This window comes from Thalassophryne amazonica, chromosome 1 (assembly GCF_902500255.1).
Source record: "Thalassophryne amazonica chromosome 1, fThaAma1.1, whole genome shotgun sequence".
Taxonomy (NCBI): domain Eukaryota; kingdom Metazoa; phylum Chordata; class Actinopteri; order Batrachoidiformes; family Batrachoididae; genus Thalassophryne; species Thalassophryne amazonica.
The window spans coordinates 166,971,023-166,993,692 of NC_047103.1; the positions used below are offsets into that span (position 1 = coordinate 166,971,023).

General features: G+C 44.8%; 1 protein-coding gene across 1 annotated transcript in view; it reads left to right on the plus strand.

Annotated features, from left to right (window-relative positions):
* The window catches only part of xdh (xanthine dehydrogenase), a 145,075-nt gene that overhangs the window by 39,275 nt on the left and 83,130 nt on the right, over positions 1 to 22,670 (plus strand). Inside the window, exons 8-15 of the mRNA XM_034178855.1 lie at positions 2,030 to 2,110; positions 2,198 to 2,342; positions 10,489 to 10,581; positions 12,560 to 12,711; positions 15,811 to 15,904; positions 16,649 to 16,758; positions 18,505 to 18,689; positions 18,771 to 18,933. Coding sequence (XP_034034746.1) covers positions 2,030 to 2,110; positions 2,198 to 2,342; positions 10,489 to 10,581; positions 12,560 to 12,711; positions 15,811 to 15,904; positions 16,649 to 16,758; positions 18,505 to 18,689; positions 18,771 to 18,933 — 1,023 coding nt within the window. The remainder of the gene's footprint in view (positions 1 to 2,029; positions 2,111 to 2,197; positions 2,343 to 10,488; positions 10,582 to 12,559; positions 12,712 to 15,810; positions 15,905 to 16,648; positions 16,759 to 18,504; positions 18,690 to 18,770; positions 18,934 to 22,670) is intronic.

Here is a 22,670-nt window from a genome sequence, read left to right on the forward strand (position 1 = left end):
CCACTACTTGGCTCATGTCATATTCATCTTTGTTCTTATACGTAAAATATGTTGGATAGTTATTTGATTTGGATTTATTTGTTATATAGTATTCAGTATTTTCCATGTTTCCTTTATGTTGTTTTTCATTGTCATTTAGTATTTTTCCAAAGTATGATTTCTTTTTACAATTCCGCATGATACGATACGATACGATACGATACGATACGATACAATACGATATGATATGATACGATACACTTTATTGTCCCCTCCGGGAAATTTGTCTTGGACTCCAAGAGCTGCACAGATAAAACTGCCATGGCATAATTACATAACTCGTGCATATTGCACATAACTTAATACACACACCAATATTGCAAAACACCTTTTGCACAACAGTCTTGTGCAGATGGTTCATGCACATAGCACAGCCGTCTCTCACATATGGTTAAAAGGAAAATGCTGACAATATAGTGAATGACAATGGATAAATAACACTGAATAGCAATGCCACCATGACATTAGTGCACAATCCTACTACCTATCCCAGGAACCATTATTATGGCAGTCTTCACCAGATGAGCAAGCTTAGATTTTAACTGGACAGAGAGATTACCGTAAGAAGATGACATCCCATACCGGATAATGCTTTCCAAGACAGCCTGATAACACAGAAACAAGATGTTTCAATCAACCCCAAACACCCTGAGTCTGTGCAGAAAATATAACCTCTGCTGTAAACGGTTATATTTATGATAGTTGTAAATGTATTTTTATAGTCCTTATATTTAATCTCTGCAAGCCTTTTAAGACCTTTAGTTATACATGGATGAGCTTTATATTTATTCTTATTACTTTACTGTATAACTGGACAATTTTTGTTGTATATATTGAGAAATATGTTTTCAAATTCGAAATATGCCAAGTTAGCATCCCGTTTTGTGTAAATGGGATTCCAGTCCTGTAAAAGTAAATCATGTTTTAAGGCAGTGATAGCTTCTTCAGATTCCAAATGCTTACAATATTGTATTTTCTCAGTACATTTTTTTATTTGAGTTTAGATCAATTACTGTAAAAATTGGTAAATGGTCACTGATATCATTGATTAATAAGCCACTTAGTGTTTTGGTATCAATATCATTCATAAATATATTATCAATGAGAGTAGCTGAATGTGAAGTTAATCTTGAAGGCCTTGTGATTTTTGGATATAAATTTAAACTGTAAATAGTATTAATGAAATACTCTGTCACTTCATGTTGATGCAGATTTAAAAGATCAGTATTTATAACTCCACAAACAAACACTTGTTTGTTATACATCTGTGAAAAGAATTTTTCAATCCATTTGTGAAACGCTTCCATTTTAGAGCCCAGAGTTGTATATATGCAACTAATAATTATACTTGTACCTTTTTCCATGCATATTTCAGTTGTCATGCAGTCCAACAGATTTTCCACGGTCATTGTCAAATTATCTTTAATTTTGTAATTAAGCCTTTTGTGAACATACAGTGCTACTCCTCCTCCTCTATTTTGCCTATTCAAATGATTGAATTCAAAACCTCCCAATTCGTAATTCCTATCATCAATCTCTGCAAGCCAAGTTTCCAATATGGCAATTATACTAAAAGGCTGACAAAATTGTTTTAAATAATCCTTGATATTCCCAAAATTGTTGTACATACTCCTACTGTTAAAGTGGATTATTGATAATTTCCCGTCATTTGAAATGTGGTTTCTTAAATGTTGTATTGGGTGGCTTTCTTTTATTTTGGTGGTCTTTGTGGAAATGCTCTATGGGGTGGCTTACTGTTATTTTGCGGTCTTTGCGGAAATGTTATATGGAGTAGCTTTCTTTTTTGCAGTGTGTGGGGAATTGCTCTGTGGGGTTTTTGTGTTATAGTTGCATTGTGATCCTTATGGTTGAAATCCCACTTCTGACAACAAGATTTAGCAACAACTATTTCAACAACTTAGCTCATAAAAAAAGCATTTTGCGCGTGCTTATATGTGTTTGACAATCATGATGGTTTACCTGGGTGCAGGAAGCCACACCCCTGTTTGACCCAGCAGATTTTGCTCCATTTGACCCCACGCAGGAGGTCATCTTCCCACCTGAGCTCATGGTATGCAACATGCAGACATACACAAACACACACACACACACACACACTCAAAACCTTCTCCTTATTTCCTGCTCCTCTCCCGTCTAGTCTCTCGTGAAAGGTCAGAGGTCAAGGTCGCTGTGCTTCCGTGGTGACAGGACAGTGTGGCTGCAACCAGACAGCCTGGATGAGTTTCTTCATCTGAAGTGGAAGCATCCTGACGCCCGGATCGTGGTGGGAAACACTGAAGTGGGTGAGTCTCTCACATACAGGTGACCTTTGACTTTGAAAATCAACATTAGCCTTTAGTTTTTGTCTATAAATCAGCTCCTAATGGAACTACACAACCAGAACACCTAGTAGTATGTTTTAAAATATCACCTTTTTACAGGCCTATATTGTTTTGGAGGTGAACAATATGTTATGACAACTACTTTTTCAGTCATTCTAATTGAGCTACATCATAAAAAACAGACCTGTATTATCAGTCTAAAGGTACCTTTTTTTTAATCAAATTGTCTTTTTATGAAATCATCACAGGCCAACAGGAAGTTTACAAACTGCTACGGTGAAAGCTAGTTTGGAGCCTAATTGTGACATTTTGAAGATTAATTCAGCAATATGTTCAGACCAATAGGAATTTTTTTTTTTTAAATGTCAGTAGCTTTTGTCTTGTCAACATTTTTGCCTCCTGCTCTGGACATCGTATGTCTGTCCTCAACCAACAGGGGCGCTACACAACTACAGTAACATGTCAAAATATAGCACCCTATATAATTTCAGCTGAGTGACTTATAGTGCCGCACTAATAAGCAAATAAACAAATACAGACCACTTTTTTCTTTTGGCACACTGTTTATTTATTTATTTATTTATTGTTTTTAATGGGTTAAAAAACTGGCAGCTGTGGTTGTGAGAGCAAATCTGTAAATATAATGCAATACTAAAATAACCTCGGCCGTATGAGCTTTGTCCATCCATCCATTCATTTTCTTCCGCTTCATCCGAGGTCGGGTTGAGGGGGGAGCAGCTCAAGCAAAGCTGCCAAGACCTCCCGATCCACACACACCTCCCCCAGCTCCTCCGGGGGAACCCCAAGGCATTCCCAAGCCAGCTGCGAGACGCAGTCCCTGCAGCGTGTCCTGGGTCTTCCCCGGGGCCTTCTCCCAATGGGACGTGCCCGGAACACCTCTCCAGCGAGGCGTCCAGGGGGCATCCGAAAAAGATGCCCGAGCCACCTCAGCTGGCTCCTTTCAACGTGGAGGAGCGGCAGCTCGACTCCGAGATCCTCCCGAGTGACCGAGCTCCTCACCCTATCTCTGAGTATTCCATTAACTTTAACTAGTAATGACTTCATGACTTTCTTTGCTAACAAAATTTTAACTATTAGAGAAAAAATTACTCATAACCATCCCAAAGACGTATCGTTATCTTTGGCTGCTTTCAGTGATGCCTGTATTTGGTTAGACTCTTTCTCTCCGATTGTTCTGTCTGAGTTATTTTCATTAGTTACTTCATCCAAACCATCAACATGTCTATTAGACCCCATTCCTACCAGGCTGCTCAAGGAAGCCCTACCATTAATTAATGCTTCGATCTTAAATATGATCAATCTATCTTTATTAGTTGGCTATGTACCACAGGCTTTTAAGGTGGCAGTAATTAAACCATTACTTAAAAAGCCATCACTTGACCCAGCTATCTTAGCTAATTATAGGCCAATCTCCAACCTTCCTTTTCTCTCAAAAATTCTTGAAAGTGTAGTTGTAAAACAGCTAACTGATCATCTGCAGAGGAATGGTCTATTTGAAGAGTTTCAGTCAGGTTTTAGAATTCATCATAGTACAGAAACAGCATTAGTGAAGGTTACAAATGATCTTCTTATGGCCTCAGACAGTGGACTCATCTCTGTGGTTGTTCTGTTAGACCTCAGTGCTGCTTTTGATACTGTTGACCATAAAATTTTATTACAGAGATTAGAGCATGCCATAGGTATTAAAGGCACTGCGCTGCGGTGGTTTGAATCATATTTGTCTAATAGATTACAATTTGTTCATGTAAATGGGGAATCTTCTTCACAGACTAAAGTTAATTATGGAGTTCCACAAGGTTCTGTGCTAGGACCAATTTTATTCACTTTATACATGCTTCCCTTAGGCAGTATTATTAGACGGTATTGCTTAAATTTTCATTGTTACGCAGATGATACCCAGCTTTATCTATCCATGAAGCCAGAGGACACACACCAATTAGCTAAACTGCAGGATTGTCTTACAGACATAAAGACATGGATGACCTCTAATTTCCTGCTTTTAAACTCAGATAAAACTGAAGTTATTGTACTTGGCCCCACAAATCTTAGAAACATGGTGTCTAACCAGATCCTTACTGTGGATGGCATTACCCTGACCTCTAGTAATACTGTGAGAAATCTTGGAGTCATTTTTGATCAGGATATGTCATTCAAAGCGCATATTAAACAAATATGTAGGACTGCTTTTTTGCATTTACGCAATATCTCTAAAATCAGAAAGGTCTTGTCTCAGAGTGATGCTGAAAAACTAATTCATGCATTTATTTCCTCTAGGCTGGACTATTGTAATTCATTATTATCAGGTAGTCCTAAAAGTTCCCTAAAAAGCCTTCAGTTAATTCAAAATGCTGCAGCTAGAGTGCTAACAGGGACTAGAAGGAGAGAGCATATCTCACCCATATTGGCCTCTCTTCATTGGCTTCCTGTTAATTCTAGAATAGAATTTAAAATTCTTCTTCTTACTTATAAGGTTTTGAATAATCAGGTCCCATCTTATCTTAGGGACCTCGTAGTACCATATCACCCCAATAGAGCGCTTCGCTCTCAGACTGCAGGCTTACTTGTAGTTCCTAGGGTTTGTAAGAGTAGAATGGGAGGCAGAGCCTTCAGCTTTCAGGCTCCTCTCCTGTGGAACCAGCTCCCAATTCAGATCAGGGAGACAGACACCCTCTCTACTTTTAAGATTAGGCTTAAAACTTTCCTTTTTGCTAAAGCTTATAGTTAGGGCTGGATCAGGTGACCCTGAACCATCCCTTAGTTATGCTTCTATAGACGTAGACTGCTGGGGGGTTCCCATGATGCACTGTTTCTTTCTCTTTTTGCTCTGTATGCACCACTCTGCATTTAATCATTAGTGATCGATCTCTGCTCCCCTCCACAGCATGTCTTTTTCCTGGTTCTCTCCCTCAGCCCCAACCAGTCCCAGCAGAAGACTGCCCCTCCCTGAGCCTGGTTCTGCTGGAGGTTTCTTCCTGTTAAAAGGGAGTTTTTCCTTCCCACTGTAGCCAAGTGCTTGCTCACAGGGGGTCGTTTTGACTGTTGGGGTTTTACATAATTATTGTATGGCCTTGCCTTACAATATAAAGCGCCTTGGGGCAACTGTTTGTTGTGATTTGGCGCTATATAAAAAAATTGATTGATTGATTGATTGAAGGGAGCGCCCAGTCACCCTGCGGAGGAAACTCATCTCGACTGCTTGTACTTGCGATCTTGTTCTTTCGGTCATGAGCTAAATCTCATGACCATAGGTGAGGATCGGAACATAGATCGATTGGTAAATCGAGAGCTTTGCCCCCCTACTCAGCTGTCTCTTCACCACAACGGTCCGATACAGCGACTGCATCACTGCAGATGCTGCACCGATCCGTCTGTCGATCTCACGCTCCATCCGTCCCTTTCTCGTGAACAATATCCTGAGATACTTAAACTCCTCCACTTGAGGCAAGGACACTCCACCGACCTGAAGAGGGCAAAGCACCTTTTTCCGGTCGAGAACCATGGCCTTGGATTTGGAGGTGCTGATTTTCATCCCGGACGCTTCACACTCACCTGTAAACCATCCCAGTACATGCTGAAGGTCCTGATTTGACGAAGCCAACAGAACCACATCGTCTGCAAACAGCAGAGACGAGATTCTGTGGTTCCTAAACTGGACCCCCTCTATACGCTGACTGAAATTCTGTCTATAAAGGTAACGAACAGAACCGGTGACAAAGAGCAGCCCTGGCGGAGGCCAACATGCACTGGAAACCAAGATCCTGCTGCGGTCGTACAGGGACCGGATAGCCCTTAGCAGAGGACCCTGGACCCCGTACGCCTGGAGCACCCCCCACAGGGTGCCTTGAGGGACATGGTCGAACGCCTTCTCCAGATCCACAAAACACATGTGGACTGGTTGGGCGAACTCCCATGAACTCTCGAGCACCTGATGGAGGGTGTAGAGCTGGTCCAGTGTGCTGCGACCAGGATGAAAACCACACTGCTCCTCCTGAATCCGAGGTTTGACTGTCAGTCGAATTCTCCTCTCCAGTACTCTGGAATAGACCTTACCGGGGAGGCTGAGGAGTGTGATCCCCCTGTATTTGGAACACACCCTCCGGTCCCCCTTCTTAAACAGAGGGACTACCACCCCAGTCTGCCAATCCAGAGGCACTGTCCCCGACCGCCACGCGATGTTGCAGAGACATGTCAACCAAGACAGTCCCACAACATCCAGAGACTTAAAGTACTCCGGACGGATTTCATCCACCCCAGGTGCCTTGCCACCGAGGAGCTTTCTAACCACCTTGGTGACTTCAGCCTGGTTGATGGATGAGTCCGCCTTTGAGTCCCAAGTCTCCGCTTTCTCTTCGGAAGACGTGACGATGGGATTGAGGAGATCCCCGAAGTATTCCTTCCACCGCCCGACAACATCCCCAGTCAGGGTCAACAGCTCCCCACCCGCACTGTAGACAGTGCTGGTGAAGAGCTGCTTCCGTAGGCGTTGGACGGTTAGCCAGAATTTCTTTCTATATGAGAAATATGTATATAAAAACAAAACAAAGTGGTTTTGGAGAGACCAGCCACTGACGTCACTGTACAGCTCTACTCTGATTGGCTGTCACGCCTGCTACTCAAACACAATATGGAACAGGTTCAAACAGAATGTGAGATTTTAACCTCTCAAAATACCTCTTAAAATATGTCAAGATTAGCCATCTTTGAACTTGTCCATGGTCTCTGTCCCAAGAATGTCCCCTGTGAATTTGAAGACTGTGGCAGTAATAGAACTGGACTTATGCTGAGCACAGACAGTTGGAGAGACAGATAGACACATGGACACCAGGTCTTTGCAGTACCCGATGGCCATATGCTGACCTCAAGTAAAACAAAAAAATACAGGAAAAAAAAATAGCTTTACAGAACAACCTCTAAGTTTTATGGTATAAAGCTGTTGTAATTTACCAAAAACTACGAACTCGTACATTTTAAACCAGTAAATCTACTTTATTTTGCTAAATTAATATTATCATGCTTTTTAAACTAATTATTTCTCAATTTAGTTTGCAGTTTTTACTTATTGTACATCGAATCCCACTCACTCTTCACTCCTCTTCAACCGCTTATCTGAGATCAGGTTGCAGGGGCACAGCTCTGGCACAGGACCCCAGACTTCCCTTTCCCGGGCCACATTGACCACCTCTGACTGGGGGATCTCAAGGCATTCCCAGGCCAGTGTGGAGATATAATCTCTCCACCTAGTCCTGTGTCTTCCCCGGGGTCTCATCCCAGATGGACGTGCCTGAAACACCTCCCTAGGGAGCCACCCAGGAGGCATCCTTACAAGATGTCCGAACCACCTCAGCTGGCTCCTTTCAATGTGAAGGAGCAGCGGCTCCACTCTGAGCTTCCCACGGATGACCAAGCTTCTCACCCTATCTCTAACTTCCACCACTGAAAGGAACACTTTGAGGAACTCCTGCAGCAGACTGGAGCACCCTCTATAGTAGGGGCAGAGCTGCAAGCTGATGGAAGATCACCATCAATTTCCCTGGTGGAAGTCACTGAGGTAGTCAAACAACTCTGCAGTGGCAAGGCCCTGGGGTTTGATGAGATCTGTCCAGAAATGCTGAAGGCTCTGGGTGTGGAGAGACTGTCTTGGATAAGATGTCTCTTCAACATTGCATTGAGGTCTGGGACAGCGCCGAAGGAGTGGCAAACTGGGGTGGTGGTCCCCATATTTAAACAGGGGGAACAGAGAGTGTGTACCAATTACAGGGGCATCACACTACTCAGCCTCCCTGGTAAAGTCTACTCCAGGGTGGACAGGATATCGAGGAGTAGTTGGGGGAGGAGGGTTTCCAGTTTGGTGGACTCAGGGTCTCATCACTGCTTTTTGCAGATGATATGGTCCTGTTGAGTTCATCAGCCTGTGACATCCAACACTCACTGGATCGGGTCACAGCCAAGTGTGAAGCGACTGGGATGAGGATCAGTACCTAAAAATCTGAAACCATGGTTCTCAGCAGGAAACCGATGGATTGCCTACTCCGGGTAGGGAATGAGGTCTTTCCTCAAGTGAAGGAGTTCAAGTAGCTCGGGGTCTTGTTCACTAGTGATGGGACAATGGACTGTGAAATTGGCCGGAGAAGACAAAAGCCAAAGCTCTCAAGCTACTGGTCAATCTTCATTCGTACTCTCACCTATGGTCATGAGGGTTGGGTCATGCCCGAAAGAACTAGATCACGGGTACGAGTGGACATTGAATCCCATTCAATGAAATTTTGTTGTGCTGCTCCCAATTTGCTCAGGGCCACCACAGGAGGATTGACACGGGATCCACATGTTGATCACATTTTTCAAGCAAGGATAAAATGGATTTTACAGTTTCTTACATTTTCAGACAAATTCACACCACACAACAAAATGGTAGCGCAAACAGTTTGTGTGTTTGCTTCCCAAGCAGATTATCCCTGGTTCAAGGCTCCGCGTATCCCTTTCGGCTTTTATTAATTTTTTTTTTTTTTGCAAATTATCAGTTTTATACTGTAGAATTTATAGTGCAACAGTATTGACATACTGCATTTTTTACAGAATTATTTTGGCAACCACAGCTGCCAGCCCCCCCCACAAAAAAAAACAACAGAATATTTTTTCACAATGCATTTGACCACCACATTGACCTTTAATAAACATCACAGCATGTCTTTCTTTTGATACAGATTGTGGAACATTATTATGAAAAAAATGGGTGTCCAGGGTGTACCCCGCCTCACGCCCTATGACTGCTGGGATAGGCTCCAGCCCCCCGTGACTCTTAATTGGACTAAGCGGTTGAAGATGAGTGATGAGTGGGTGTTACAAAGGTTTCAAAATGTTGCCTAACTAACTAATTTGTAGTACAGATTGGAAGTTTTGGTATCATCCCCAGCCACGCGTTCTGTCAATTCTTTAATTCCAGTTTTACTTTGTGTTACAATTGACTCATCCTCTTGCTTCCAAAACAGAAGGTTCCTGGTTTAAGACCATGTGTGTCCCATTATCCATGTAATGTGGCATTGCGTCAGAAAGTGCGAGTCCGTACTGGAATCTCAATGGCAATTCTGAGCAAAAAAGGAAAAGGTCAAAAAAATTACTTCACTTTCTCTGTTTGTTTTGCTTGTTGTCCCACATTTTACTAGGCATCATGTTGTTCTCCCTGGTTGCTAGCTTAACTCCTTAGCTGATTTTCAGGCGAAGGTGTGTGCTGCATCCAGCAGGTGGCAGACACGTCTATGGGATATTACTGTACATAGTAGCTGCTTTTTCAATTGATCTGGCATATCAATGTTCACCACCATCTCATGACTTCTTCAGAATTAGAATAGCGTTTATTCGCCAAGTATCTTCAAAGAATACAAGGAATTTGACTCCGGTTTGAACAGTACGCTCTCTATTCAAGCATGTATAAGCTTACACTAAACACTAAATAATTCCCAAGAAAAAATGTGCATAGAAAATGTGCAAAGGAGAAACAGACTGAAGTTGTACATGAGGTATATGAAATAATGGCAGGTTAATAATGAGTTTTATGGCAGGTTAAATTGTTAAATTGTTCATCAGTGTGATGGCCTGTGGAAAGAAACTGTTCCTGTGTCTGGTTGTTTTGTGTTTTCGTCCTCATTATGTGATGCTTTCAGTTTGGTCAGTTAGAAGGTGTTATCGTTGACTGTTGTTTTTAATTCATACTGACAGACGCCGGCTGGCATGGACGAACCTGATAATCTACATTTGTACTTGACTACCTTGTTATGAGTGAAGAAAATTAGCTTTATGGGAAGAATGAATCAGCAAAATATCTTTGAAAACTTTGTCACACTACAGTAGCTTCTCTGTGGTCAATGTCAAATTTGAGGTGAAGCCAAAGAGCGAAGAAACAAACAAAAATAACAGTTTTAGGTGATCATTGAGGTTTTGGATTTGATGGGTTTCTGTTGTGGAGATTCAGCATGGTAACATTGCTGACCTGCTGGCTCACTGGCTCACTTCCCAATGTAGCTGTTTACGGTGACTGTTTGTTCATTTATTCATTTAGTCACCTATTGGTTCTTCTTGTTTGTTTTGTTAGGCATTGAAGTGAAATTTAAGAATATGTTGTACCCGGTTATCCTCACTCCAACCTTCATCCCTGAACTCAGCATCGTACAACACACTGAAGACGGTAAGTAGTAATACTGCAGTACTACTTCTGATACTACTGTTATTTCTGGATAACATCCAAATAAAAACATCAAACAACAACAGAATACAAACTGCTCTTGGGATGAACTCGATTAGCACTCAAAGCCTGTAAAGCATCCACTGATGGTCCACCAATCCTCTGCTGTGAAGAAAGAACTATTGGCGATGTCATCAAACATTTATGTTTTAGCTTTAACAACGGGTCACACGTCTTTAAAAATATAATAATAACATTATTTATATAGCAGTTTTAGTACCACATTGTAATTATGTCCACTAAGGACGTAATATAATCATTGGCAGGGTTACCTCAAAACTACTGCACGGATTTTGATTAACTTTTCACCACAGATAGATATTAGGCCATGGACGACTCCATTAAATTTTGTATCAAGATTTCCCTTTATATAGGCTTTGAAGGATTATGTCAAATGTACTTCACGGATCCTTGCCAAATTTGCACCACAGTACATATTTTACTTTGATCTTAACTTTTGGTCAAGGTTGTTATGGATACTAAAAAACTGACTCCATTACATTTTGGAGTTGATCCAGAGCTGTTGTCACTGACCGAATGGTCCCCCCTAAAAATCGGTCCGCCCTGCCTTCACTGCGCATGCGTCATTTTGGAACGTCAGCAGCGATCCACCGATTATCACCTTGTTTCTTCTTAAAACTGTACTCCAGTCATCATCTATCTCAGTGACAGATATCTGAAACTTTTGGACAACAATCATTTCCACATAAATTCAGCATTATTTCATCATAAAAGACAGTGGACCGGGCAGAGCGCCACAGCAGCATGTCTGAGTCTGACGTGCTGCTAAATGGTAAATGGACTGCATTTATATGGCGCTTTTCCATCTGCATCAGACGCTCAAAGCACTTTACAATAATGCCTCACATTCACCCTGATGTCAGGGTGCTGCCATACAAAGTACTGACTACACACCGGGAGCAAGTAGGGGATTAAGGACCTTGCCCAAGGGCCCTTAGTGATTTTCCGGTCAGGCTGGGATTTGAACCAAGGATCCTCTGGTCTCAAGCTCAACACTTTAACCACTAGACCACTGCCTCCACTGCTGTGGCGCCGATGTCATTTTGGAGCGTCAGTAGCAAAATAAGCAGAATCGAGGCGATTATCGCCTCGTTTCTGCTTAAAACTGACTTTAGAATGATTTAAGAGATTTTAATTTGTCATCTGATGGTTAATAATCACATTATTAACCATCAGATTAACCATTAGAGAGTCAGAGTCAGTCTCAGATGCATGTGCAATGAAGGCAGGGTGGACCAATTTTTAGAGGGGACAGTTCGGTTGGTGACACCGGATCCAGATTCTGGATCAAGTTTCACTTTATATGCTTTTAAGGATTATGCCAAAGCCACTTCATGGATTCTCACCGAATTTGCACCTCAGATAGATGTTAGGCCATGGAAAACTCCACTGAATTTTGGAGGTGATCGGGATCCGGATTGGCGGACGTCAGAAATCTCTGATTGCTCTTATTCAAAGAGCTTTAATATGTAAAGTACAAAACAGTAAAACCTGAAAAAAATGTAAGCTCATCATATAAAATATAATTAAAATACATATAAAAAAGATGTCCTACTCTTAAATTATAAGTTGAGGAAAATTAATGTGTCTCCAATCTGCATTTAAAAGACTCAACAAAATTGCAGTCGTCTTCTTTATTTTAGGCACACACACACACAGCAAGCCTGCACTTTGAGAGCGCAGAGCACAGGCAGGCACGTAAGGTTTTACGAGGAGGGTGCAAATCCTTCTAAAATTATAGCCGGTCAAAAGTTAAGATTCATCCTCTAGAGACTATCGATGTTTATTATGAATTTGACAATAATCCATCCATTTGTTGAGATATGTCGCTCGCTGCAAAAAAAAAAAAAAAAACTAAATTAACAAATAAATTCATATGTGTGTGTGTGTGTGTGTGCAGGCATCGTGTTTGGTGCAGCGTGCACTCTTAGCCACCTGGGAGCAGTGCTGAGAGAAGCCGTTGCGACGCTTCCATCTCACCAGACTGAATTTTTCCTCGCCATCCTCGAACAGCTGCGCTGGTTTGCTGGACAGCAGATACGTAATGTAGCGGTGAGCTATGAACCCTGTGGAGCAAGGCACTAACAGATTATAGGTTAAATTTATTTTATATTGTGTGTTTTTTGTTTTTGTTTTTTTTTTCCAGCTCCATCGCTTCTATCTCAATTTTGTAATGAATAAATTAACATATGTGTCTGTTAGAAATTTCACTACATGCTGTGGAAAGGTTTTTCTGCTTGCTGTCGAATCCACTCATTCACATGCACTTCTCTCCTTCTGTCAGTTTGGTCCTGTGTAACACGACATCTGTGACCATAAAATTTTCAACAAATGCCACAAACAAATAACATGAAGAGGCTGATATGAGGGTATTAGAAAAGCGTGTGTGTGTGTGTGTGTGTGTGTGTGTGTGTGTGTGTGCCTGTTTATCTGTCTGTGGAGACGTTTCACAAAACAGTGAATTTTCTTCATGTACAGCATGAAGTTAATGAATAAATTGCAACACTTTCAATTCTTTAGGTGACATCTTGGCAACCATTTGGTGAATTTCCTTCAGATTTCGTCCGACAGTGTTAACGACTGCTCTTGTGATGTGCAACATAAACAATTTTTAAAAATGGCCACACTGCATATTTTTGGCAATACATTGCTCATATTTTTACCAAAATGGCTCAACAAACATTCTACTCATATATGTGTTTGTACATGTGCCTATACGGGTGTTTAGTACCACCAACTGATAGCATAGCAGAATTGCACTTGACACATCTCTTGAGTTTCCAGTTTTTGTTTTTTTTAGATAAGGGCTCCATTCCAGCCCCTTGGTAGCAGGAGGTGGTAAAATCATGTCAGAATTCCAATACATCCACTTGGGAAATAATTCACAATATTAATACCAGCATTTTGGCATCAAAATTAATCCTATATCTTGAAAATAAACCCCCACCCCCACCCCTTGAATGTAACAAAGTATGGTCTATTTTCAATTATCTGGCTATTCCGCTATGTGTAAAGTTTGTCCATGCTCTTCAAAAACTTTAAAAACATAAACCATTGTCAAAGGTTTTATTTCAGTCACACTGTGTGAATAACAGAACTTAGGAGGAGGCCATGCTCTTAAAAAACTTTAAAAACCTAAACCATTGTCAAAGGTTTTATTTCAGTAACACTGTGTGAATAACAGAACTTAGGAGGAGGCCATGCTCTTCAAAACTTTAAAAACATAAACCATTGTCAAAGGTTTTATTTCAGTCACACTGTGTGAATAACAGAACTTAGGAGGAGGCCATGCGTTTCAAAAACTTTATAAACATAAACCATTGTCAAAGGTTTTATCAAATTCTTTAGCCTGAGATCTTGTTTTTGGCTTGGCCACGACACTTGATTTACTACAACTTGCCATGCTGTGACTTGAAATTACATGTGTAATTGCATGATCACTGTAATAATATCAGTACTTATGTAGCTTTTGTGACTTCTCTAAAACAAGTACTACCAAGTCAGGAGCATTATATGTCATAAACGTGAATGTTGTGTTCAATGGCGGGTTCATCAAAACTAATCATGAAGTCAAAACAATTACATTCTAATATTTTGAAAGATGTTACAATTACAGTACGAGGGCTGTCAATAAAGTAACGGTCCTTTTTATTTTTTCAAAAACTATATGGATTTCATTCATATGTTTTTACGTCAGACATGCTTGAACCCTCGTGCGCATGCGTGAGTTTTTCCACGCCTGTCGGTGACGTCATTCGCCTGTGAGCACTCCTTGTGGGAGGAGTCGTCCAGCCCCTCGTCGGAATTCCTTTGTCTGAGAAGTTGCTGAGAGACTGGCGCTTTGTCAGAAGAAGTCGGTTTCAGCATTTTATCCGGATATTCCACTGTTAAAGGAGATTTTTTTAATGAAAGACGTGCGGACGGGTCCGCGCGTCGGCTGCGACGCGACGCTCCGCCACAGGAAAAACACCTCTGTTGAAAGCCTTAAGGACAAGTTGGAACATGTCCTGCTGTTAAACAATTTCTCATATACTCACTCCACTGAAAGCCATCAAAAGCCGCCTGGATTTTACAAATGGTTATCAACACGGAGGTGTTTCTCCTGTGCCGCCGCACCGCGTCGGCTGCGTCCCGACGCGCGGACCCGTCCGCACGTCTTTCATTAAAAAAATCTCCTTTAACAGTGGAATATCCGGATAAAATGCTGAAACCGACTTCTTCTGAAACTTCTCTGTTCTCTCACGACGTCCTGGATCAATAGAGCCTGAAATGTGGAGGTTTTCAGCTTGAACAGGCTGACGACGGCGGCTGAGAGCGCTGAGCGACGTCTCGCACCGTGGGAAGTCCTTAAAGCGACAGAATCACCTCAAAATCTCTCATCAGCCGTTAAAATTTTCACTGAAAACCAGTTTAATTTTTCGAACCGTGTCCGCTTCGATGTGTCTCACAGGTTTAGAAAAAATTTTGATCAAACAACGCGCCAGTCTCTCAGCAACTTCTCAGACAAAGGAATTCCGACGAGGGGCTGGACGACTCCTCCCACAAGGAGTGCTCACAGGCGAGTGACGTCACCGACAGGCGTGGAAAAACTCACGCATGCGACCGAGGGTTCAAGCATGTCTGACGTAAAAACATATGAATGAAATCCATATAGTTTTTGAAAAAAATAAAAAGGACCGTTGCTTTATTGACAGACCTCGTATATATTGCAGTTTTCTTTTTTGCATGGGGTGGGGTTTTTTTGTCATGGTAGACACCCACTTCCTATATGAAATATTTCCCAAATTACACAATGCACAATCTCTGAAGTGGATGTAAGCATATTTGAAAAAAATAATATTTTCTACCATTACCACCTCCTGCTACCTTTGGCCAATATAGGAAAGTGTTATTTTTTGCTGTAGAGCCACCATCTGGCAGTTTGGTGGAATCACACCTGAAACATCAGTTAATGTGTTTTACAGCTTCTAAGATCTCATCAAAGCTCCTAGAGCAGCTATGAATCACATCTAACATCAACATGCAATAAAGCGTAACATTCCATCGCACAAGATTAGAAACACTTTGGGTGATTGTTCTGAAGAATACAAACGGTGTTACGGTATTCACAATCACACTGTTGTGTGTAAAATAAATACATGTGTGTTTTAGGCTGTTGGTGGGAACATCATGACAGCTAGTCCCATATCGGACCTCAATCCTGTTTTTATGGTGGCTGGCTGTAAACTCACGTTGATGGATAAAGGTAAATGCACGCACAGATGCTGTGAGGTCGCTGACCTTCCTAGAATCCATGACATGAGTTTTTACTGAGAACAGAGTTCAGTGATAAAAGTCCTTCCAGCTTCGGAAAAGAACACAAACACGTATTTTCTGTAGGTTTTGCAGGCAAAATTAAGGCTTTTTTTAGTATGTCTGCTTTAGAATGATGCTTGTGTAAATTTTCCACAGTGAATTTCTCTTTTTACGAAATATGTGCTCACATTTATCTCACATGCTGATTATGAGTTTGTATTTTCAAGAACTAATGTCACAAACATCATTTTTGTTCATTTGAACAAAAAATGATGTTTGTGTTTTGTACGACTGCAGATTTCAATCACTGTTTACTTGATCAATAATCCTGTAATTTATATGGTGAAAATCTACTGATTAGAACTTTTTGACATTGTCCATTATTTCACAGTCATTATTAAATGGTTCCACAAAGTAAGAAGAATAAGAACCATCCCAAATAAATAAAATAATGAAGTAACTTTGGGTTCTTTAAAAAATAACAAAATATACAGTATGTATATTGTGGGTGAAGGTTTTGGATATGGACCAAATCCTGAAGGGGCGAAAGAAAATATGATTGTTTTTACATTTAAAACAATTCATTGTGCTGTGAGCCTTTTGATTTTAGTACATCCTCACTGCTGTAAATTTCCTGAAAATGGATGTAGAAACAGACAAACAGCAGTTTTATTAACCTCTTTCTCTCTTTCAGACAGCAGTCGTGTTGTCATTATGGACAACACTTTTTTCACAGGGTACAGGAAAACTGTTGTGCGACCGCAGGAGATCCTTTTTTCCATTGAGATTCCATACAGCAAAAAGGTACAAACAGGCTGCGTCCCGATTCAGGGTCTGGAACCTTTGAAGGTCTGTATCCCAATTCAGGGTGTGCACCCTTTGAAGGTCTGTGTCCCAATTCAGGGTCTGGACCCTTTGAAGGCCTGTGTCCAGGCCTGTGTCCCAATTCAGGGTCTGGACCCTTTGAAGGCCTGTGTCCCAATTCAGGGTCTGGACCTTTTGAAGGTCTGTGACCTAATTCAGGGTCTGGACCCTTTGAAGGCCTGTGTCCCAATTCAGGGTCTGGACCTTTTGAAGGCCTGTGTCCCAGTTCAGGGTATGAAGGCTTTGAAGGCCTGTATCCCAATTCAGGGTCTGGACCCTTTGACGGCCTGTGTCCCAATTCAGGGTCTGGACCTTTTGAAGGTCTGTGACCTAATTCAGGGTCTGGACCCTTTGAAGGCCTGTGTCCCAATTCAGGGTCTGGACCTTTTGAAGGCCTGTGTCCCAGTTCAGGGTATGAAGGCTTTGAAGGCCTGTATCCCAATTCAGGGTCTGGACCTTTTGAAGGTCTGTGACCTAATTCAGGGTCTGGACCCTTTGAAGGCCTGTGTCCCAATTCAGGGTCTGGACCTTTTGAAGGTCTGTGACCTAATTCAGGGTCTGGACCCTTTGAAGGCCTGTGTCCCAATTCAGGGTCTGGACCTTTTGAAGGTCTGTGACCTAATTCAGGGTCTGGACCCTTTGAAGGCCTGTGTCCCAATTCAGGGTCTGGACCTTTTGAAGGTCTGTGACCTAATTCAGGGTCTGGACCCTTTGAAGGCCTGTGTCCCAATTCAGGGTCTGGACCTTTTGAAGGCCTGTGTCCCAGTTCAGGGTATGAAGGCTTTGAAGGCCTGTATCCCAATTCAGGGTCTGGACCCTTTGACGGCCTGTGTCCCAATTCAGGGTCTGGACCCTTTGAAGGCCTGTGTCCCAGTTCAGGGTCTGGACCATTTGAAGGCCTGTGTCCCAATTCAGGGTGTGCACCTTTTGAAGGTCTGTGTCCAAATTCAGGGTCTGGACCCTTTGAAGGCCTGTGTCCCAATTCAGGGTGTGCACCCTTTGAAGGTCTGTGTCCCAATTCAGGGTCTGGACCCTTTGAAGGTCTGTGTCCCAGTTCAGGGTGTGCACCCTTTGAAGGTCTGTGTCACAGTTCAGGGTCTGGACCCTTTTAAGATCTGTGTCCAAATTCAGGGTCTGGACCCTTTGAAGGCCTGTATCCCAATTCAGGGTGTGCACCCTTTGAAGGTCTGTGTCCCAGTTCGGGGTCTGCACCCTTTTAAGGTCTGTGTCCCAATTTAAGGTCTGTATCCCTTCAAACTCTTCAGGCTTCAGCCCTTCAGACACAGCAGAGGTTGGAATAAACTGTTCTGAAATGAGACGGTTTCGTCTATGGAGCGTTTTGCTGTTGCATCATTATGTTTCCCCGCCCCTACATCCTGTCACCTGGCAACCTTGACAGGTGCATGTGCCAAGCAAGTGTAGTGGGCATGATTTATTAATCACTTTTCAGTACGTATTTATGCATAATCATCATAGAAGTCCTTATATTTAGCCATCTTCTGTTCACTAGCAATCAATCACTGTTAGTCTTTACTTAACAAAATCAAGAATATATAGTCGTCCTTATGGTACATAGCAACCACTCTTTCTCACCAAACATTTGTGATGCTTTACATCAAAACAACTGATGAGATAAAACTCAGTGAAACAAGTCGTGTCTGCTTCTTGGGTTTTCTTCTTCAACAGGCTCAGTTTGTCTCCGCCTTCAAACAGTCGCCCCGCCGTGAAGATGACATCAGCATCGTCACGGCAGCCATGAGTGTCAGCTTCCATCCAGGAACAAACACAGTGGAGGACCTGAAAATGAGCTACGGTGGTATGGCGGCGACCACTGTGATGGCAACAAGGACCGCGGACGCTCTGCTGGGAAGGTGAGACATACGCGTATCAAGGATTCAAAGAAGGAAGTGAGGAAGGAAAGGAAGGATGTGACTTTCTCTGCTGTCATCTAGGAGGTGGGATGAGGAGCTTCTTCAGCAAGCTTGCTCATCATTGGCTGAGGAAATGACTCTTGACCCCTCTGCACCTGGCGGCATGGTGACATATCGGCGAACTTTGACCTTGAGCTTCTTCTACAAGTTTTACTTGACAGTGCTACAGAAGCTGAGGGAACAGGTGTTTATGCTGTTTATTGTTTACTGTTTGCATTTGTCAGGTTGTCATCCTCTGGTATGGGAACCCTTGTGAGGCCACTGGAGAGTCTCAGGTCAAAAATTGATTTAGCACAATATGACCCCTTTAATAATTATCTTACTGGATCTAACTGTTGTGAAAGTGTAGGAACACGGACCCACAACAGGGGGCGCAATGAACGGACAATGGAGGAAGATAAATAACAAGGTTTACTATTGTGAAACAAGCACAATAAGTACAACAATCACAATTTGGGGTCGAATTTGCTGGTGTCGTGTGGGCAGGCTCGAAGGTAGGAGACGCCCGTCTCAGTCGAACCGGAACCACCCCGATCTCCTCTGCCACCGAACCCTGGAAATACTGGAACCGCCAAGTCCCGAATTCCCAGGTGGCCACTGCCTCCGCTCGTCGGATCCGGTACTGCTGGCAGGAGAGAGCAACAACACACAGGTGTGATGCGACAGCACCCAGTAACGAAGAGGGGAGAAGCCGCCTCCACCTCTTGTCAATGCACAACAGGAAGGTGAGTACTTATCCAAGCAATATAGCTTTTAGCAGTCAACAATCCTGAAAAGGTTTAACAAATGATTAGCTGGTTAATCAGAATAAGAATGCAGAGATACTACCTCAGTCTTAGGCGATATCTCGGCACTGAGGTGGAGACGCCGTCCTCCTGATATACCTTGGTGCCGAGTAGAAACAGCTGTGTCCAATAATGGGTGACAGCTGTCACCCTGGCTGCTCATCTCAGGTGGCGACGCCCTCTGGTGCCTGGAGCCCGCACTCCAGGCAGGGCGCCCTCTGGTGGTGGTGGGCCAGCAGTACCTCCTCTTCAGCGGCCCACACAACAGGACCCCCCCTCAACGGGCGCCTCCTGGCGCACGACCGGGCTTGTCCGGATGGCGACGGTAGAAGTCGGCCAGGAGGGCCGGGTCCAGGATGAAGCTCCTCTTCACCCAGGAGCGTTCTTCGGGGCCGTACCCCTCCCAGTCCACCAGGTACTGAAGACCCCGACCCATTCGACGGACATCGAGGAGCCGACGCACGGTCCAAGCCGGTTCCCCGTCGATGATCCGGGCAGGAGGTGGTGCCGGACCCGGGGTGCAGAGGGGTGAGGTGTGATGGGGCTTTATCCGGGAGACGTGGAATACTGGGTGAATCCGCAGCGAGGCCGGCAACTGAAGCCTCACTGCGGCGGGATTGATGATTTTGAGGACCTTGAAGGGGCCGATGTATCGGTCTTGGAGCTTGGGGGAGTCCACTTGAAGGGGAATGTCCTTGGTGGACAACCATACCTCCTGCCCAGGACGATACGTGGGAGCTGGGGCCCGCCGCCGGTCTGCATGTGTCTTCGCTCTCGTCCGGGCCTTCAACAAGGCAGAGCGGGCGGCACGCCACACCCGACGGCACCTCCGTAGGTGGGCCTGGACCGAGGGCACACCGACCTCTCCCTCGACCACCGGAAACAAGGGGGGCTGATACCCCAAGCACACCTCAAACGGGGAGAGGCCGGTGGCTGATGACACTTGGCTGTTGTGAGCGTACTCGATCCAGGCCAGGTGGGTACTCCAGGCCGTCGGGTGCGCGGCTGTCACACAGCGTAGTGTCTGCTCCAAGTCCTGGTTCGCCCGCTCTGCTTGCCCGTTGGTCTGGGGATGATACCCAGACGAGAGGCTGACCGTGGCCCCCAGTTCCCGGCAGAAGCTCCTCCAGACGTGTGAGGTGAACTGGGGACCGCGATCGGAGACGATGTCTGATGGTATACCATGCAGACGGACGACGTGGTGGACCAGGAGGTCCGCTGTCTCCTGGGCCGTTGGAAGCTTCGGGAGGGCCACGAAGTGGGCCGCCTTGGAGAAACGGTCCACTATCGTGAGGACGACGGTGTTTCCCTGGGACGGCGGGAGACCCGTGACGAAGTCCAGGCCGATGTGGGACCAGGGGCGATGAGGCACGGGCAGTGGCTGTAGCTGCCCTGAGGTCTTCTGGTGGTTGGCCTTGCCCCTGGCGCAGGTGGTACAGGCCTGGACGTAATCCCGGACATCGGCCTCCAGGGATGCCCACCAGAAGCGTTGCCGGACGACTGTCACGGTCCTTCGCACCCCCGGGTGACAGGAGAGCTTAGAACCGTGACAGAAGTCTAGGACTGCGGCCCTGGCCTCTGGTGGGACGTATAGTTTGTTCTTTGGTCCGTTTCCGGGGTCCGGGACACGGGTCAGGGCCTCCCGGACGGTCTTCTCCACGTCCCAGGTGAGGGCGGCCACGATAGCGGACTCCGGGATGATGGGATCCGGGGGATCCGACGGTTCCGCTTTGACCTCATCTTCGTGCACCCGGGACAATGCATCCGATCTCTGGTTCTTGGTCCCGGGGCGGTAGGTAATCCGGAAGTCAAAACAGCCAAAGAACAGTGACCAGCGGGCTTGCCTGGGGTTCAGACGCTTAGCGGTCCTGATGTACTCCAGGTTCCGATGGTCAGTGAAAACCGTGAATGGCACGGCTGTTCCCTCCAACAGATGTCTCCACTCTTCGAGGGCCTCTTTCACAGCAAGGAGTTCCCGATTGCCGACGTCATAGTTCCGTTCAGCGGGGGTCAACCTGCGGGAAAAATAGGCACACGGGTGAAGGACCTTATCGGTCTTCCCGCTCTGGGAGAGCACCGCTCCTATCCCTGAGTCCGAGGCATCCACTTCAACCACTAACTGGCGGCTAGGATCGGGCTGCACCAGAACTGGTGCAGACGAGAAGCGCCGTTTCAACTCCTTGAACGCGGCCTCGCACCGGTCCGACCAGGTGAAGGGAACTTTTGGAGAGGTCAGGGCTGTCAAGGGGCTAACTACCTGACTGTAGCCCTTGATGAACCTCCTATAGAAATTAGCAAAGCCGAGGAACTGTTGCAGCTTCCTACGGCTTGTGGGTTGGGGCCAGTCTCTCACCGCCGCAACCTTGGCCGGGTCCGGGGCGACGGAGTTAGAGGAGATGATAAACCCCAGGAAGGACAAAGAAGTGCGGTGGAACTCACACTTCTCGCCCTTCACAAACAGACGGTTCTCCAACAACCGCTGCAGGACCTGATGGACATGCTGGACATGAGTCTCAGGATCCGGAGAAAAGATGAGTATATCGTCTAGATATACGAAGACGAACCGGTGCAGGAAGTCCCGCAAGACATCGTTTACCAACGCTTGGAAGGTCGCGGGAGCATTAGTGAGACCGAACGGCATGACCAGGTACTCAAAATGACCCAAGGGGGTGTTAAATGCCGTCTTCCATTCGTCTCCCTTCCGAATCCGAACCAAATGGTACGCGTTCCTAAGATCCAGCTTGGTGAAGATTCTGGCTCCATGCAAGGGGGTGAACACTGAATCCAACAAGGGCAACGGGTATCGGTTGCGAACCGTGATCTCGTTCAACCCCCTGTAATCAATGCATGGACGAAGTCCGCCATCTTTTTTACCCACAAAAAAGAAACCAGCGCCCATCGGTGAGGTGGAATTCCGGATCAACCCGGCGGCTAATGAGTCCCGGATGTAGGTCTCCATTGATTCGTGTTCCGGCCGTGAGAGGTTGTACAGCCTACTGGACGGGAACTCACTGCCTGGAACCAAATCAATGGCACAATCGTACGGGCGGTGGGGAGGAAGCGTGAGAGCCAGATCCTTGCTGAACACGTCCGCAAGGTCATGGTACTCCGCTGGCACCGCCTTCAGATTGGGCGG